The sequence below is a fragment of the Hirundo rustica genome, chromosome 13 (assembly GCF_015227805.2).
Source record: "Hirundo rustica isolate bHirRus1 chromosome 13, bHirRus1.pri.v3, whole genome shotgun sequence".
Taxonomy (NCBI): domain Eukaryota; kingdom Metazoa; phylum Chordata; class Aves; order Passeriformes; family Hirundinidae; genus Hirundo; species Hirundo rustica.
Genome location: NC_053462.1, coordinates 10,562,051 through 10,581,268, shown reverse-complemented (window position 1 = coordinate 10,581,268; position 19,218 = coordinate 10,562,051). Strand labels below are relative to the sequence as shown.

Genomic DNA, 19,218 nt, shown 5'->3' with positions numbered 1-19,218 from the left:
AAAATGTTCCTGCTCTAATCTCACAGATGATAGAAGCACTGTTAGCGGTAATGAGATTGTGCCTACATGGGCAATTAACTTGCGATTCCTCACCAAACAGCAAACAATTGCACTGGTAGAAAAGTGAGGAAATGACACCAAGATAATTGGAAAAGGAAGAAAAAACAGAGCTGTGTCAAGATTTAATAGACATTGTTCCCTGTGGATGTCCCCTGAGCTCAAGCCATATTTAATGCAACATTCTCAAACGTGCTTAAAAATCTACTGCCAGCAGGGCTGGCTCGGTAGTGTGTTCACAAGCAGCAGCCTGTGTGTGCTGGACAGCTGTGGGTTCAAGCAGATGTGCAAAATTCAGATGCTACAGCAGTCACAATAATCAGTGGTAGTAAACAGCCTGTTTTTTATCAGGTGTACCCCTACTGAACACAGACTGAAGGATATGTTCCTGTGAAAACCTCCCTAGCTGGGCAGTTGTCTGCTTTCTTCACCATAATTAGCTTTCCAGGGGTCTGGCATACACACACAGGGTGAGGATATATGGATATGTATAAGAAGCATATGCAACAGTAGGTTTTTTTTCCTAAATTCTGAATTTTCTTTTTTTTTTTTCCTAATATATGATCGTGATTCCAACTCAGCGTCATAGAAAAGCTCTTGCTAATTTGAGAGAGAGGACTTTACCGGTTACTGTTTGCAAAGAACAGAACAGGTACTTCCATTAAGTTGTGCAATTCTGTAAACACATGTCCAGCCATGTGAGTTGTTTGCACGTTTTGTGTATCCCACATACGATACTCTGCCTAACACCCCAGCCTTGGAAGTCACACCCAGAGGCAATGAATGCACTCTGCAGTGTTTATTAGCACCACCTCCAAAAGTGAAAGGGGACTCTGGCTTTAGTGAGGGCTCTCTGTAACTGTTCTAAGTACTTCACATCCAGGAATCAACCTTCAGAGCCTGTTCTCAGTGTATGACATTCATCCTGGTGACACTCAAGTAGCACACTGCTGAAGGACAGCCGGGACACATCTATATTTGTGCCATTGCTCATTGCTGGCATGCCCCTATCTAAGCAAAGAGGCAGGGTAAGGTTACTGCAATAAGTCTTCCAACTGCAGTTATAGGAAAGTGGCAAGGAATTGCTTTCCTCTGAATTAATTTTTACTAGGGGGAATAAAAGTTAACTTTGATGCCATCTGAGCTATCAGAAGAATTTATGACGTCTTAAGATAGAAGGCAAGTTTTTAGGTAGTAACATTCTTTGTTATGTATTTACGATAACTGACGGTCACAGATCTAAATGTGCTTCATGTAATTTTATCCGTGCCTGCAAAGCAAGCAAACACTGAGCAATCATCTGAAAATCTTATTTAGGCAGCAGGATTGCAGACAAGCTTAATTATGCTGCTCATTTTAATTTATTTCATTTCATTTTGGTAGGAACAAGAAATGTTATTTCACTTTTCTAATTAGTAGTAGCTTCTAAAGCAAGCCTTATTGTTTTAATTATGGGGAAAAAAGTCTTTGCGGGAGCCAGACAACATTTTCTGGTATGTGTTAAGACCTTTTCTCTGTTTAAAATGTTAGAATTTGCATGATTTATTTTATTGCCTTTAGCGTAAATAGTACTTCTGCCTAACTTCAGTGTTTTTGTCTGTAGTAGGATATTGCTAGCTGTAGAATCCACACCCATGTCTGCAGTGCCAGAAGACAAATGATGAACTTCTGTGTGCGGTTCTTACAGATCTGTAGGGCTGGACTCAGCCAGAGAGCGCAAAATGTTTCAGTATTTTTCACTGGTTTGGGAAATTGCTTTCTACTAAGTCACTGACTGTGTTGACTCTGTTAGCTAAGCATTTTACAGGAAAATTAGTAAAATATTGATGAAATAAATTTGAGGTAATAGCAACTACTCAAAACTAAAAAGATCATAAATAGTAGTTTGAAAGCAAACTTATGTGAAAGCTTATCAGAAGCTCTGATAACATTGATGTCTGACCGATCTTTTGGCTTTTTTTCTTCTGTGAGAAAGTGATTTTAAAGCTTTCATATGCTTCACTTACCCAGGACTAGATGTAACTACAGGCTAATTGATACTCAGCTGAAATCTTTCCATGAAGTCTTTTGCTTGTGGTACTAAACTGCTGATAAAATTGATCTGAGTAGTTTTGTAGCTATGATTCCATTCAGGCTGGTGTGCAGTGGAGGGCTGTGGGGACATTTCAGCTCAGAGGGAGCTCTGACTCTGTACTGGCATTATTTCACTGCTGTTAATACAGGCTGGTTGGAAAGAGTGGGCTTGGGAAATCAGCATTAAAATTGCCTTTGCACTTTTAATGTCTCACGTGCATCTGCTTTATCATATAGCTTTGCATGTCATCTGCACATACTCTTTTCACACCTCCCTCCTTGCACAGAATAGACAAAATGCGTAAGGTTTGGGTCAGAGCAGGCATCACTCAGTCCAGAGGTCAAAGGTCTTGCCTTGCTTCCTAGTTACTGGATGCTTTATATGTTAAAATGTATATTTTACCACAGCACATGAGAAGCCCCAAAAGGCAGTATGTTTTCTCTGTGGTATTTTTTTAGAAGGGACACAAGACCTGAACTCTAGATTCAGCATTAGGAACAGCAACTTGAAAAATACAGAACAGGACTTCTCACGGCATTTACTAGTGTGTTCTGTGGCATCAGTGGTCAAAACAGAGGACATTCTACATTATGCCTGACAGTTCAGAAAACATGCTTGACTGCAGCTGAAGGGAGAGCAATCTTCAAACCAGACCATTTCCAATTGCACAGAACAGCACTAACTGAAGGACATTCACAGTGTTGATCTGAGGACAGAATTACTCCACAGTTTGGAAATCAGGCATCAGGGTCATAGATGAGGTACTCAGAAAAGAGGATGCATACCAGAGACAGCTTTTTGCTGTGCTTTGCACAGTGGTGGGAAGCAAACAAGCTTCCTGAGGCTTCCATTCAAAAGCATCACTTAGGGAGCGAAGCTACTGACTTTGGTCTTTCCCATACCTCCCTCCAGGACCTGAGCAGTCCTCAGCCAAATCTATCTATATACTTTGAAGCAAGAAAAAAACAGTCCTGGTATCTAATATGTAGCTAAAGATCTTTCTTATCTTTTACAAGCTTGAGACTCATCATCTCAAAAGCCTCCCTGAGGATACCAATGTCATCCAGATCTGGCAGCACAAGAGACTATGAGACTAGCGGCCAGTCACGCGATTATTCAGCTTCCCCACCAGTCCCAGAGTCTAGTGATACTGAGACTGAAGGTTTGATATTTTATCACATGGATCTCTATGGATCAAAGGATAGGTTTGATATCTTTCCTGAAGAGATCTCTGGTCGAGGAGACAGATCTCTGGGGGATACAAGACAGGAATCTGCATTGAGTGGTAAAAAAGTTCAGCACCCACAAGAAGTTGGCTATGACTTGGAAAAGGAGGTTGCAGAGTTGGCTAAGATGTATGGACTTGATGAGGATAGAGAAAAAGAGCTTGAGTTTCTTGGAGGACATCTGGAGAAGGTGAAGAGCAGACGGCCACCTGCTCACACAGAAAAAGCAGGATCGCAAGGCTCTGTATATAACACGTCAAAAAGCAGCTCTTCAGTGAAAGATCCAAGTCAAAGCACAAAGCAACAAGGACTTCCTGATGAGGCTTCTCAAGGTGAAAATCAGAGCAAAGCCAGGGGAGATGATGAGGCTGAGAGCAACATATGGTCCAGAGGCGGGCTAAGCAGTGGCGGCATGTCAGACGAGTGGAATAGTCAGGCTGTCAGTGAAGAGGAGGATGAGGAAGAGGAAGAAACAGCAGATGTTTTTTGTTCTACCTGCAAGATTCCAATCCGAGCTTTTGACAAACTATTTGGTGAACACAAGGATCACGAAGTTGCTCAGCTCCCCAGTGCTGTGGAAAGTGAAAAGGTGAGAGTAACACAAGTGTGCTGTGGTGCCTCTAAAACAGTCTTCAGACACAGTAAGACTCACACTCTGTTTTGTAGGAGGAGATCCATAAAAACATGTGCAAGTTGGAAGAACAGATTGCTCAGATGGAAAATGTTGCCAGCCATTTGGAGGAGATTTTCATCACTGTGGAGGTAACTAATTTTCTCTTGGGCTAACTTTACGGTGGTGGTGTTTAACGGTTTTGACAGTAATACCAACATTCATAGTGTTCTGTTGTTAATGAGGTGAGTACTTACAGTAACAGAGGACAGAGTTATCTTGGGGTTTGTCCAGACTGATGTACTCAGGAAAACTCATCCTAAAGATTTTTCAAGTGGGCTAGTAAAACCACATTTATAATTTGCACACAAATTTGCATTCAGAAATAAAGTGACCCCCACTCAGGTCATCTTAGTTTTAAATGGCCAAAGAGCTGTGATCTAACTAGTCCATCCAGAGTGCAGCCCTTTTGTTCCCTTGGCTTCATTCACCGAAGTGTCAGATCCAGGCAAATCCTTGGACCAGCTGCTTCAAGCTGGTGACTTCAAGAGTTGCGTTCTCACTCGGTTGCTGTCAGCTTGGCCCCAGGGGAAGGAGGTCACCTGGCAGTAAGTTCAAACTGAAGCAATAACTCAAGGCACTACAGTCTTTTCTGTGCTGCATGTGGCACAGGAGGACATCGGTGCCTGAACAGTGGGCAGCTGCTGGCAGTAAAGACTTGCCTTCTCCTTAAATCTTCCTTCCTAATGCTTCCTCCAGCTGTGAGTGAGGATAACAGCATTAGCTGCCCATCTCCCTCAGCACAAATCCATGGATCCCACTGAGTTGCCATGGTTTCTCTCATGGAAGGATGTGCTTGACTGTGTTGGGAGAAATGCTTGTGAGATTATGGCTAGGATATCTCCTAGTTGTTCTCCCTGGGTTTAGGTTGCCTTATGTAATTGTTCCTGTTGTAATTTCTGTTGCTCTTATGTCTGGAACAAAATCCAACACTTTTGTGCTTCGGTCGGTGGGGGTGAATGATCAGAGTAAACCCCTAAAAATGGACATAATTCAAGTTACAGCTTCTGTGTACTGATGTTTTAGTTTTGTGAATTAAATCATGACATATTACCTCTATGGTAAGGAGAAGTTTAGGCAGACCAGAGTAAGATTTTCCTCTGCATGACGTGTGGATCAGGCTTGATGCCAGGATACAAACCCTCAAATACCTTTGCAGGAAAATTTTGGGAGGCAGGAACAGAACTTTGAGGTGCATTACAATGATGCAGTGCAAGTGCTCGCGCAGAAGTATGAAGAGCAGCTGGAAGCACTGGGAGAAGAGAAGAGGCAGAAGCTGGAAGCTCTCTATGAGCAGCTGGTCAATTGTGGGAAACATCTTGACACCTGCAAGGAGCTGACAGATGAAACTCAGGAGCTTTTCCTGGAAAATGACAAAGCTGAATTCATGAAGGTAAAGAGCTTTAACTGTCAAAGTGCTTTTTGCTGCTTGCAAGTAGTTCCCATTTGAGAAGTCCCAAGCAGCCTTATTGCTAGGGAGAATTTGGGATGCTCAGTCCATGGTGCTGTCACTGCTCCAGGTGCTTGACATGGTGGCATTGATTTAGTAGGGCAACACAATGAGGGCAAAATGCAGAAGCAGAAGTTTGTAATTTGGATGTTTATTGATTTGTGAGTCACACTGAGGTTCAGAGAGAAGATATCTTGCAGAAATGCTTATCTGGAGAAACGCTGGAAGCACTTAGCGTTCCTTGCCTTGTGCAGGCTCAGCTCTCTTGCTCTATTCTGGGCTCACAGCAGGCAGGCTGATGTAATCACTTAAGATGTTCCCTTTTCTTGCTCATTTTGGAGGAAAGTTCAGCTGAAATATGTCAAGAGCTCCTGCAAAGTGATGGGTGAAATCCCACTCTTGAGGTGGTGTCAAGAAAATATTTTTCTTTGGCAGGTAGAAAAATAATTGGAAAATAAAATCAGAATTTTCACTGATGATGAATGATTGCTCTCACCTGAGCTGTCCTGTGACTAAGGTGGGTGGGAGCATTTCTGTAGCACAGTGACAGTAACTTCTGAACTGGACAACAAACAAATCTCAGCTCCAGTCTACTTCAGTAGGTCAGTTTGCTGTGACTCCAGCCTGCTGAGTTCTTCACATGAGCTGACTTTTCATATTCCTCTGCATATCTGGAATAAACTTATTTTCTCCTTAGCTTGTGAACAATTTTACATCGCCTTTTAGAACCATTATTCATCAAGAAGTGAATGTTGGTCATGAGCTCCCCGCTGCTGGGACTGTCCATCTTGTCTTCCAGTTACATGCACTGCTCAGACTCCCTCCAGCACAGATTTCACTGAGTTCCTTTGCCCAGCTGATTTTGGGTTTTGTTTGTGAGGGATCTGTTGGCACTTTGGACAACCAAGGGAGGAACTGGTCTAAAGTCTAAATGGGCAGACACTGATGACTACCTGGTATTGCTCATTATCTTACTGTAAATTCAGCCAAGATCTGTCCATTTGAATAGAAAGGGCTGGCTTTGTTCTCAGAGTTGATTGAAAGCCAATTACTTCACTCCAAGGGCTGCATTTGGGGCAACTTGTGTAAGACAAGTCAACAGCGTGATGTAGTCTGACTCTGGACTTTTCTACCTCTAACACTCTCTCTTTTTTTCCCAACAGGCAGCAGTAACCATGGTTGACAGGTAGTATCACAGTCTGGGATTTTTTGTCACATTTCTTCCTTCTAATTGGACAGGTTATTGGAGATGCTTGCATGTTCTAGACATTGCCTAAGCCACTAGAGCTATTGAAATATTTAGTATTTTTGTTTTAAAATGCATCAGAAAAAGTTGCTCTAAGAAACTTAACATTTGTTTGGATCTGATTTCAAGAAATCTTAAAGGAGACTTAGAGCCTGAATAAATCAGTGTTTTCAGCTTAGTCACAAGGAACTAATTTCACTGAGAAACAGGATTGCTAAAGGTCTTGAAAAAAACATTCTGGATCTAAATGAGACTAAAACTGAGCTCCATAAATATATTGTAACAGGTTTATTCATGCATTAATATAGTGGGGTAGAAAGTCAAGCTGTGAGAACTCAAAACAGATACTGAAAAATCTTGGTGCAATTGGAAGAAGTCTTCAGGGCACGCTAAATCATATGCAAAACCCACCCTCTTAATTGACTGTTATTGTTCATGAAAACACAGAGAAAAGATACCCCTTTTTTTCAAATTTACAACAGCTAGAGCCACAAGGTCATGAATTAGTAATAATGTAAATTCAAAATAATGAAAGTTATGGAGCTAATAGGGTGCTTCCCACAGCGAGGTGCTGGGCACAGCTCGCTCCACTGCTCTGTGTGCAGCCAGCTCGCTGCAGGAGCAGGGCACACAAGGGTGGCCCTCAGTCCCAGCAGCAGCCAGCTCTCTTTGGCATCTTGGAGCACTGATGGCCATTTATCTCCAAGCTATAGACATGAGGTCTGAGCTTGTACAGCTATAAAAACAGTGTTAAAAGGAAGTAGATGTTAGTTTGGAGTCTGCTGTTCTTTTTCTCTTACAAATCGGCATCATAGACAGATATCTCCATTGCTATGGTACTTCCAGTTAGACATTTTTTTTCCCCCCTACAATTACAGGCTGGAAGAATTCTTAAAGAAAGAAGTGGATTTAGAGCTTTCAACACTGCCAGACTTTGAAGAGCGGGTCATAGATGTCTCTGAAGTTGAAGAACTAATGAACTCCATTAATGCTATTCCAGGTAGTCTTCCTAACTGATCATTATTTCACACCTATTTACATTTAAGTAAGCACATGTATTAAACATTACTGCTTTTAAAGAAGATCTGCAAAGGCAGAATTAACTTCTCCCTAGTTTTCTTTCTATCTCTTTTATTTGCCTATATATAGAGAGACAGTGGAAGATATTTTTGGATTTTTTTCCCATTTGTTTTCAATATAAAATTATCAGAATTACTGCTAAACTGGGACTTCTTTGCTTTTGCTGGATGATTTCCTAGAAGACTCAGAAGATTACCCCCTTCTGTTGAGGGGTCAGGCACACTTAGTTGGTGATAACTTGTCTTACCTTGTAGTTGCTTGAACAAAATAGAGAGGAACCCCAGACTGCTTTAAATTACTTGCACAGCTTCTCTTGATAAACAGATTTCAGTGACTTAGTCCTCTGCTATTTAGCAAGCATTTTTTCCCCATAATCCACAGGAAACAGCACAACAGAAGCAAATTCTGAATAACTAAAAAAACACCTAAAATTTTAAATCTTTTCTGGTGCATCACAAATGGTCAGAAAGAACATTATTCTTTTTTTACACCTAATACTGTGTTTTCTTAACATAGAACAGCATTTGGTACTTGTTTTCTTGTGCTGATGCCCCCCTGTTGTACAGCTTTTCCCTGATCCCTGGGGTGGCTGGCAGCAGTGCTGGCATGGCAGATGTTGGGCTCACTGGAACAGCCCTCAGAGCACAGGAGGCTGAGTTTACAGAGGAGGGGTAGGCTGAGGCTTATTTATTTTGTTGTTTTGATTTTGATTTGAAGCAAGACTAGTTCTCACACACCAGTGACCTGATTACTGTCTGCAACTGTTTAAAGAGTCAGCTCCTGACTTTTTCCCATGTGGGAGGAATGGAGGAATATGACCCTATTCAGTGTCAAGGCTTTGTGCAAACACCCTTGTGAGAGGAGAGGTACCACAAACCATGATTATACATTCGAAAACTGACCTTTTTTTCCATCTGCAGCTCCTTGTGCCCCTGTGATCAATCCCCAGGCTCCCAACGCAGCAACTGGCACTTCGCTGAGAGTTTGCTGGGGCCTCTTCTCGGATGACACCGTGGAGTGCTACCAGCTGTGCTACAAACCTGTGAGCAACGAGAGGCACAGTGATGGGCAAGCAGGTAAGGAGCCCTGGGCCCAAGGGTTCACCTCAGCCCTCCAGTGGCAAAACCAGACAGCCTCTGCACGTCTTGTGCACTCTGTCTGCCACTGAAACTGTCATATCTGTCACCACCCTCTGCTTTGTCCTTCTTCCCCTGCCAGGTCTGCCATGCTGCCAGCTGCAGCAGGACCCATCACAGAAGCACAGACAGGACATGGCAGCAGCAGGGATAGCAGGAATGGGAAGGGGACAGTGGATGAAGTCACGAGGATTTCTGGAGGGTGGGCAATGCATTAGAACACATGTGCTGCATCCACAGCAAAGCACAGAATTCTTAAAGAGCAAATCATCATATCATCAGCACTCCCACTGAAACCCCCAGACGATTTTACAGCTTATCTGAGTGCTAATATTAGACTGTAACTCCCTAAGATGTAGAGGCACACAAAGAGCCACAGAACCAAAATGTCCCAGCCTTGTGACAAAACTGCATTTGCTAATCCTGTTCTTGCAGAACCTTCAAAAGTAGAAGACAGTGGAGTGCCAGTGGCCAGTTGAGAAAGAAAAGCAGAAACTATCCAAATTTTATAAGATGAGGAATGAGAAATGAGCAGTAAAATAGCTTCAGCTCTTGTCCTATCTGATTTATGCTGCTTTAGAGGAAGGAATTGTGGAACTGCCTGATCAAAGGGTGTGGAGCACAAAGAGCTCTCTTGAATTCAGCACCCAAAACAATGCATCCCAACTCTACTGTGTGATGCAGCTTTGGAGAAGATTGGGCAACTGTGTAAAGGCACTGTAAATGCTTTGTTGTTGTCATTTCAGAGCATACACTAAAAGTCAAAGAAACATACTGCACCATTACTGATCTGTTGCCAAACACACAGTATGAATTTTGGGTCAGTGCTTTAAATGCCTCCGGTATCAGTCCACCAAGTGAAAGAGCAGTTTATGTAACAGGTAAAAATATTTTATTCGTATGATTTTGTAACCTTCATAGTGAATTTCAAAATAATCTCTGAATTTTATGCCAGTAATGCTTTCTGGGCACTTTCTTTCTTCTGATGCAAGCCTAATGACTGCACAGGAATTCCCTACTTATATTTGGAGAGCCTATCATGCCAACTATCCCTGTTTTAGAGTGCAAGAAACAGAAGCAGAGAGACAAAATAACTTATTTAAATACAAACATGTAGACCAACTGTGAATAAAATTCAAGTTTCCTGGTTCTGCCTGATGAATCCCAGCTCTCCTTTTATTGGCCTGTAGGTGTTTTGTGGATTCACCTGTTATGCTGTTCTTTTTAACTGCAGTTCAGTCTAGGACATTGTGAGATCCTGACATCAGACTGGACAAGTCAATGTGAGACCTTCGAGAACTTGTTCCAGATGTCTTTGACATCTCAGAGCAGAGATACACCTTTATGACAAAAATAAAACTGATGATAGAAAACAGTTGTGTAATCAGTCTTTATGTTCCTTCTCTGTTTAATTCTCTTGGGACCTTTATAGCCTAAATGAAATCTTTAAACTGTGCAGTTAATCAGCTATTTATTCTCCATTGGGGAAGCAGGTTTCTTTAATTATATAGTATTAGTAAACAACATTTTTCTATTTTTTTTGTCTTCAAAGCATGTTGTTTGCAAGCATCTTCAAGCAACAGCTTAGAATTGTTCTTTTGCCTCCTTTTTAGCTCCTTCACCACCTACCATAAAGAATAAAAAGATCCAAAGCTGTGAAAACGCAGCACTGGTGTGCTGGGAATCCAGAGACATTAACCCTGTTGATTCCTACACAGTTGAACTGTCCAAGCTGACAGATGAAGAAAATGATGATATTATTACTGAGTGAGTTGCTCTTCTATTGAGCCCATGACCTGTAAAGATGAAACCATTTCAGTTGTGTTGCATCAGATAGGACTAAGAAAGGACTCATGACATTTTGGTGAATTTACATTTACAACCAATCCTCTTAGTAAAATTAGTTGTAAAATGTTAATCAAAAATTACTATATGAGAATTATGGGTATGGGAAAAGGGCAGAAGCAAATGTAAAAATCTGCAGTCTTTCACAGACTCTCTCTTGCCCTGCTACTGACAACTGTACAAGGTAAAATGTTGTTGATTGATTACAAGACAAGTTGAAGTGTTATTTCTTCTTTGTTGCTCAGAAAAATAATTTCAAAGGCCTACCTTTGTTTTCTACCCTATCATTTTCCATGGATCTGTTCTCTGTAGATCTATTGTTGGGATCCCTAGCTGTGAAGTCCTAATTCACCTCCAGCCAACACAAAAGTATCGCATCTGTGTCAGAGCCCAAAACCTGGGTGGCTCCAGTGAAAGAAGTGAACCTGTCCTGATACACACCACAGGTACTGTACAGCTTGGAACAACGCCAGCAGCCTATTGTAGCATCTATTGTCTTAACAGAAGGATTCCTGCTGGTTTCAGTGGCCTCTGGACCAGGTCCTAGTCTCTTACATCTAATTACACACCTGGTAACCTTTTAGGAATGAAAAAGACAACTTCTTGTAACAATAAGTGCATTGCTTTAGCTCTGTAATTTATATTATTGCTGTCTGGTACATTTGACACTTGAAAGTTACTAATTTCTAAACATTTTAAAAGACCGTGTCAACTCAATGCCCACATATTGCCAGCCTGCAAAGTACTGACACACCAATGAGGAAATTGTAATGTGATTTTACTTCAGAGATTACCATGTAAGTGAAGCTGCTGCTGGAAATCATGGCTGAGAGAGCACTTTCTAGAGCCATTTAGCAGACATGAGTGCCTACCTTCATCACTGCTGCAATCACACTGCAACTTCACTGCTCATCTCAAATCTCCCCCACCACTCATGGATGTGTTCACGCCTTGCCTATGTCTCTTCTGCCCTTGCCTTCTGTGAGACATTTGAAAATTGTATTTATTCAGCAAGATGACCACACAAAGTTATGTTTCATTAAAAAACCTGTCTGCCACACAGCAGTGACACCACAGAAAAGAAATGCTCATCCTTAAATCCCTGGAGAGGAAGACTGTCATTGTGTTACCATCGTTTGTGTGTATTCCAACTGCTTAAATCAAACTCAATATTTGAAATTGCCCATTCTGTTTGCACAGCATGTGTTTGTTTTCAGCAGCACATGCCTGTAATTGCCCTGTCATTGTTTGTATTGTATTTGCAATGAAGTAACTTGCAGTTTGATTATAATGATTTCATTTGGGATTACCATGGGGAGATTTCTCTTCTCGGAGTCTGCATTATGCAAAAAGCTGATGCAAATTGATCTGTCGTCTGCAAGAACCCACCTCCAACACTGTGAATGGCCTTTGATCCTTTCTGGGGTGGATAAACAAGCACCAACTACAAACAGCAGCTGTGCCAATAGTGGCTGCTCCTCAGGCCCCAGTGTGTCAGACCTGCTGTGTGAAGTGTCCACAGGAAGAAAGGCAGAAGCATTTTTATCCTGAGCTGGACTTACCTCTGTGAGGGCTGGTCTGACAAGAGAGGTGCTGAAGCATGAGGGGTCCTTTCTCTTCAAGCTGTGCCCAGCATTTATGTGGATGAGTGAGGCCATGGAGAGTCCTTTAAGCCCCCTTTCTCATTTCAGTGATTAAAAATAGATTACTTGAAACCAGACAGTCCATTGCAGTGAGGACCCCTCATCTCTGAATAGCTACTTCCTGCACAATGCCTGCAGCTTTGAGCCCTGCTAGGGTTCAAAACCAGGCTAAGTCCCCTGCTTTTCACAAGGCTGAAACTAAATAGTGCTAAGCTGTAAATTAGCAATTTATTAGAAAAACTTTTAAAAATATGATCTTGTCCTCTCAATGTCGGCCACAGATTCTTTCTAGAGCATTGGTGAATATTTTTGTGGATCCAAACAACATTTTGTCACGCCCTTGCTGCAACTCTAATGTTATAAGGAGTTACTGGAGTTATCCTCAGGCATTTTCTCTTGCAGGCACCTGCTTCTACCTTAATGAGGACACAGCCCATCCTTTACTGGCAATTCTAGATGATGGATTTACCATTTCATGTGATGAACTGGAAAACCCAGAGTGTGATCTGCCTGTCTACGATAACAGCTTTACAAGGTATTCAGGGGCATTTCAGTTTCTTTGGTTCTTTTAACAGATGCCAGGAAATGTCTAACAGGGCTTTCAGCAGCTCTGATTAGTTTTTTGAGTGGAAATCTCTCTCTCCAGCTGCTCTTTGGAACTTGGAAATTACTGCAAGTTCTTAAATAGGATTACAGATGCAGCAGCCACAATTATGTACAAGTCTACTTATATGTCTAGCACACTGAGCTAAATTTGAACAGGTATTTAAGTGCCATAAAAATGCTAAGGAAAGGAGAGGGATCTAAAAACTTACCTCTTGCTGAAAGATATAACTGATATACTTGTTTGGACCAACAGGTATTACTTTCAAAAAAGAAACAGGCCCTTTGCCATTGAAGTGAGGGACTAAGCTTACAAAAATGCATATTTCCAGACAAAACCACAGAAACATCCACGTAACCAGGACAAGCATCTCCCGATGCAGGATAATACACGTCTACAATTTATTGCCTCCATGGAAATGCGGTGCTACTAGAGGGCTCAGTAGAAAAGAGTTGGGAGACTGATGATCCTTTCCATTAGAGCCATCATGGTAATCTTAGATGGGATTTCATCCAGCTTCTCTGAGATGCTTTTATGTTTCACGTAAACAGCCAGAGTTGGCACTCATCTCATTCAAAGGCTGAGGGTTTGGTGCCTCTATGAACTTCCACAAATCTCCTTCAAACCATGATACTGAAAACAAACAAACAAATAAAACCAACCAAAAAGCAAACAAACAAAACCAACCAAAAAGCAAGCAAACAAAAAACCCAAACCAAAATCAAAAACAAACCCAACAAGAAACAAAAAAAGCATCCAAGGAAACTATATGGCAAACTCTTTCAACTCTTCTTTCTGAAGTTTGTGTGGTCTCCTAAGCTTATGTGGCTGATGCATTTCCTAACTGCTTCTTCAGCACAGCCCAGGTTTGCCTTGGTGGTTTTGCAGCTCTCATTATCATGGTCATGTTTTGTTCACAGATGTTTACCCATCCATTTTGCATCATTTCCTTAAGCTGTAGCAACACAGCCCTTCTGAGTTCTGATTTCAGCAGCCTTTAAGTTGTTCCCAAGACATTTACATGCACTTGCAATGAACTGTACACTTGCTCTAAGCAATTGCAGCTGCAGAGGCAGAGTACAGCCACTGTGCTGTGCGTGCCCATCCTCACACAACAGGCCCTCCAAATGATGAGTGCAGCTCTCTCTCAGCATTGCCTAGAAGAGCTTTGTGTCTGCCAGCAACATCTCTTTCCTTTGTAACTTACAACTTTAGACACTAACACAGAAACATAAAAGTTGTGTGTGTTTGAAGCCTACTGTCCCCCTTGACAATGACAGCTAATACACGATGTACTTTTCCTGAGAAAAAGCTGAGGTGTATGCTTTCAGGACACATGTTGCCCTCCCAAGAATGTTTCAGAAGCATTTGGAGTGGGTTATTTTGCCCAATTTTCTTGCTTTAGAACCTGTATTTTTGCAGACTTGTGTCTTAAAAGCACCCAGTTCCTTTGACTCCAAGACTGCCAGTAAATCAAGCTGAAGGGTCTCTCTGTAGTACACTGTCTTTGTCTGTCTCTAGTACACAACTTTCTAAAGAGTTATTTTCTGCATGGTTCCTATCATACATTTCATGGCCCAGGTACCCAGCATATTACAAGTTCTCCTACAGTGTTCAGTTCTTCCTAATCTCTCTAAACACAATGTAGACAGGTTCCCTCCTCCCCAGCTGCCCCAGAACTTCATGCTGTTACAGTGCTCAGTTCCTAATGGTGACTGACGTTCAAAACCCTGAGCTGTTTGCAAAGAAAATGCAGAAACTGTAGACTTTTTCCCCGCTATGCTGGGGTTCACCAGAGCACTCTCTTTTCTAACAAGAATTAACTTTCCCAGAAAACCCAGGCACTATGGGATGCTGTTCTCCATCTTCCTGGAAGTGCCCAGGGCACCCACTGATACAAAGCTACCCACAAGTAGAAACAAAGCAAGCATCACAAAGAAACCTGCAGGCTGGGTGTCAGTTCCTCAGCATGGGGATTTCACTGGAGTCAAAAATCCACATTGCACTTCTAAGAAGACAGCAGAAGTGGTTTTTGTTTATTGCTATTTAATGTCCAGGTATATACATACCTGAACATATCTAAACACTGTAAAGAGCATTACAGAGAGGCCCTACCAAAACACATATTCCTGTCTGTCTCCCACAGATGTATTGCGATCCTGGGCAGTCTGATCCCATTTCCAGGAAAGCATTACTGGGAGGTGGAGGTTGAAGAAGATACAGAGTACAGAACCGGTGTGGCTTTTGAGAACACCCCAAGACATGGTCACCTGGGAGCAAACAACTCATCCTGGTGCATGAGGCACATCATCACACCCTCAAGGTAAGGGTGTGGAAGCTGCAGGTCTCTGACAGGAACACCTCTTACACCTGCAGGCAAGGCAGCAGAGCAGCCAGAGATTTTGTATCAGCTCATACCAGGCTCCAGGGCCTCTGACATTCCACCGCTGTCACTCTAAACTGCTGTTGAAGGATACTGGAACACTTAAGCAAATCCTCCTGCTTTTTTAGGGTATTTCAGAAGCATTTGGAGCAAGTTATTTTGTCCAGCTTCCTTGCTTCAGAACTTGTGTTTTTGCAGATTTGCGTCTTCAAAGCACCCAGTGCCCTTGACTCTGAGAGGGTGCTGGTGAATCAAGCTGAAGGGTCTCTCTGTGGTACAATGCCCCATTGTAATGAGACATTGTCACACTGAAACAAGCAGTGGCAGGAAAAAATCTGAATAAAATCAGAGTGGCAGAATTTAGCTGTAAAATTTAGCTGTAAAACTTCAGTGGGAAGAGTAATAGATCTATGTAATGCAGAAACTACATTATCTGGCTAAACCCAGCCATACCCAACTGGTTTTGATCTCTGTCCTACCTATGGAAGGACGTCACACCTCCCTGCAGAAATGCCAGCTCCTCTTGCCTCAGCTGCACTGCTGGCTCTCCCTGAACACTGGTACATTAACATCACTGCCTTTGACTCTCATGAGCAACCTGGGCACCTGTGTGCACAAAGTGCTTCCCTTTGAGAGCAGCCAGGGTGCCTTCAGCTGTTTTGCTTGTTTTTTTCACCTGCAGGCACAAGTATGAATTCCTGCACAGTGGGATGACACCTGATATCAGAATTACTATTCCCCCGAGAAGGATTGGCATCCTGCTGGACTACGAGAACTGCAGACTGTCATTTTTCAATGCAGATATTGCCCAGCACCTTCACACATTCAACTCACACTTCCAGCATTATGTCCACCCCTGCTTTGCACTGGAAACACCTGGTATCTTAAGGATACATACTGGAATTACAACACCCCCATGGACTGCCCTGCCATGACCTGTGTTCTGCAGCCACCACGCTTAATGTGTAACCTGCCCTGAGCAATGCCCTTTCAGCATTAACTGCTCCATCAAACTCCCAATAAACCAGCTGCTTCCTCCCCCTAGTAAGAGCAAAGTGACCCTGACCCAAACCAGCTGCCAAGCCTGAGCCCTCAGTTTACATCCTCTTGCAAAAAGGATCTTAGCAAGAAGTCACCCATCACCATCCCAGAATTCTCATTAGAAATGGACACCAACCTTCTCAGAGGAGATGCTGTTACCACAGCCGTGGCAGCTGGATCACACGTTCCCCCAACACCCACCTGAAGCCTAGGGAACTCCCCAGTTCCAAAGCTATTGTTAATTTTACTCCTGAGTCTACTCAAGAGCTAAAAACTTGACAAAAAACAAAAACAGCAAAAGGCATAATCACTGTACAGCTGCTGGAGCCAAAAACACTCCAGCCATGAAGCAATTGATCTCCCACTCCAATGTTCTTGTTGCTACATGAAGCCTGTGACACAAGATAATCAAATACACCTCCCCTGTGTGTGAATTGTTAGTGCCTACGTACCCAGCGAGGCTTTCTGGAATACCCAGTCTCAAATATGAGCCATTTTTACAGAATGCTTCTCACCCATTCACCCAGGGAAAAAAAGGTAGACAGGCTTTTTGCAGTGCTTGATGGTCCTTATAGAAAACCCAAAAGCATTTTTAGCTGCTTTTCAGCTATGCTCACCTCCACTTTGGTGTATCCTCCCTCCACATTCAGATCTCTTCTCCCCCATCAGCACTGAAGAATTCCACTCCAATGCTGTGCCCTTGAAGCTTTGGGTGTGCAGTGAGGCTGGAAGGACTCTAGCCCAGCACGCAGTCGAGACATCCTTGTTTGGGCTTCATTTCCAGACACCAATCAAGACTGGCCCTGCTTGTCAAGCAGGCTTGGCCAGTTCTGAACAGCCTCATTCATATATGTCAAAACTACCTGAACTCAATCAAGAGTCATTAGAGAAGCTTTTCCACAGATTTATTGTACATTCATTACAAATATCATTGGTTCAAGTTTCCATCTAGGGAATCGCCAGGAACAAGCAGTGGCCTCTACAATATGCAGGGTCTCTACAAATAAATGCCATTGGCAAAACTGAAGAGATTTTACATAGAATGGTGTGTCAAAAGCTTGTCTGTTCTTTTCAAATAGCTTTAAAAAAGTCTTGCCAAAACAGGCCTTTAGAAACCACAAAAACAGGAGCTGAGTATGTCACTACAGCAGTGATTAGTACCATCTGCTCTTGGATATCTGTTTCAAAAGCCTTAGAGGATGGGTTTAGCAACACTGAGCTATACCAGCACAGGGTAATTTCTTAACCTACCAGGAATTAAAATATTTCCAGGGCAGAAAAGTTTTTTATGGTCACTTTATGCCTGTAAGCAGGCCAGAAACTGTCAGTTGCTTTGTCTGACTGTGAGCAGAGCAGCTTGTGGCTATGTGTGCCCTGCTGATGGTGGCATGGCCACCCCAGGGAACAGCTCCTGTGCAGGGGATTGAAGTGGTGAGAAAGCAGCATTCTTTGCTTCAAAATGCTTTAAACCCTTGACTCTGGGTCCAGCTACTACTGACTGGAACATGTTTTACCCCTATCAACCAAAAACTGAGAGCCTCATTCTTATTTTCAAGTATATACCTGAAAGAGTGTAAATCACAGGTATCAGAGCAGAGGTATGAGGACATCTGAACCTCCAAACAGAGTCTCTAATACACAAAGGCTGCTGGTGAACTCATGATCCCACTCCCCACCATCAGCTTTCACCTCAAGTGTTTAAACCATAGCTGTGACCTGGCAAAATACTTTCCAACTAGTGAACTGAACTGTCGAGTCCCCAGGACTTCACAACCTTCTCACTGGACTGTGCAAGGGCAGATTTCCTCAGCCAAATGTGAGGTGCTCAGACACCTCTGCAGTGGGACTCCACAGGGACCAAAGAGCCCCGTTGTTATGCTGCCAGCTTGGTGAATCTACTGGAGAATGCAGGCCAGGTGGCTGAGTACAGAGCAGTCTGCTCAGGAGAATGACCCCATGGTCATCACCAGGCATGGCACAGGACAGCTAAGGCAGCGACAGAACTTATCTGAAAGAAAGAACAAATATGCAATAATTGGCTTCTAGGATAAAAACAGTAAGGAAAATGAGTTTCTGTGTTTCTGTTTAATGAAAGCTTCACCTGTTGGCACTTACCCAAGCTTTTCCTCCCTTAGGAATCCAAACCCCATCACTTAAATATTTATACAGCAAAGGAAACTTGACAACATGTGTTTCTTAGAAGCAGCTGTTGCTCTGAACAATCTCTACATAAATCCTTTACATGGAGGCCATCACTTCCACTGCAGAGGTCTGCTAAGCTCACACCAACCCTGCATGTCTCTGTATTCAGTTTATTCACCAGGTGTATTCAGTTTATTGGAACTTTGGGTATAGCACTCAATTTGGAGAACTGGGTTGAGCTGTTGATCTGATATTGATTTCTCTGCATTGATAGGTATCTGAGATGAGGCAAAAACAGTACTTATCTCTGGCCTGTATACAGAAACTCTGGCTGGACTACATCATATGGTAGAGCAACAGTCAGTTAAAAATGAGTTGTCCTTTTCTCTAACATTATCTGCTGCAAGCTGCATTTTTCGTAGTACCTGTTTGTCTTTTTCTACCTGTTCCTTTTCTTTATGGGCACTTACTGGCACACAGCAAAATCCATCCTATGCAAAGGACAGAAGCTCATGCCTAAAGCTCTGGTTTTGGTCAGCTGAAGCCCACAGGCAGTTCTCATGTGCAGCAGTGATCCATGCATCCCTGCAGGACTTGCAGCATCAGGAACTGCCAAAGGAC

The 19,218-nt window shown here is 42.7% G+C and overlaps 2 protein-coding genes across 8 annotated transcripts in view; one reads left to right on the top strand and one right to left on the bottom strand.

The window, feature by feature from the left end:
- The first annotated feature begins 1,093 nt into the window (after window positions 1-1,093).
- On the top strand, window positions 1,094-17,498 carry FSD2 (fibronectin type III and SPRY domain containing 2). Of its 3 annotated transcripts, none has more exons than XM_040077237.2 (13): window positions 1,094-1,236; window positions 3,148-3,946; window positions 4,024-4,119; window positions 5,187-5,420; window positions 6,641-6,663; window positions 7,602-7,723; window positions 8,724-8,879; window positions 9,686-9,820; window positions 10,553-10,706; window positions 11,097-11,230; window positions 12,830-12,962; window positions 15,178-15,354; window positions 16,097-17,498. In XM_040077237.2, exons 2-13 carry the CDS (start codon window positions 3,188-3,190, stop codon window positions 16,347-16,349), a joined length of 2,376 nt encoding a protein of 791 aa, XP_039933171.1. In that variant the 5' UTR covers window positions 1,094-1,236; window positions 3,148-3,187; the 3' UTR covers window positions 16,350-17,498. The 3 variants fall into 3 exon arrangements, with proteins under 3 accessions (XP_039933171.1, XP_039933170.1, XP_039933168.1); XM_040077236.2 differs by having other exon boundaries at window positions 1,096-1,248; XM_040077234.2 differs by lacking the exon at window positions 1,094-1,236 and adding an exon at window positions 1,266-1,550.
- The window catches only part of PDE8A (phosphodiesterase 8A), a 145,132-nt gene continuing 143,257 nt past the window's right edge, over window positions 17,344-19,218 (bottom strand). For all 5 annotated transcript variants that reach the window (XM_040077231.2, XM_040077233.2, XM_040077232.2 and 2 more), the window contains one exon: window positions 17,344-18,463. The gene's annotated coding sequence lies outside the window, so the exon portion shown is untranslated. The remainder of the gene's footprint in view (window positions 18,464-19,218) is intronic.

What these genes read in the sequence shown, in the direction of transcription:
- FSD2 (XM_040077237.2), top strand. Translation starts at nt 3,188, where the DNA reads ATGTCATCCAGATCTGGCAGCACAAGAGACTATGAGACTAGCGGCCAG. An exon ending in GTGCTGTGGAAAGTGAAAAG is followed by an intron (nt 3,947 to 4,023) that starts GTGAGAGTAACA and finishes TCTGTTTTGTAG; the next exon opens with GAGGAGATCCATAAAAACAT. An exon ending in CTCCATTAATGCTATTCCAG is followed by an intron (nt 7,724 to 8,723) that starts GTAGTCTTCCTA and finishes TTCCATCTGCAG; the next exon opens with CTCCTTGTGCCCCTGTGATC.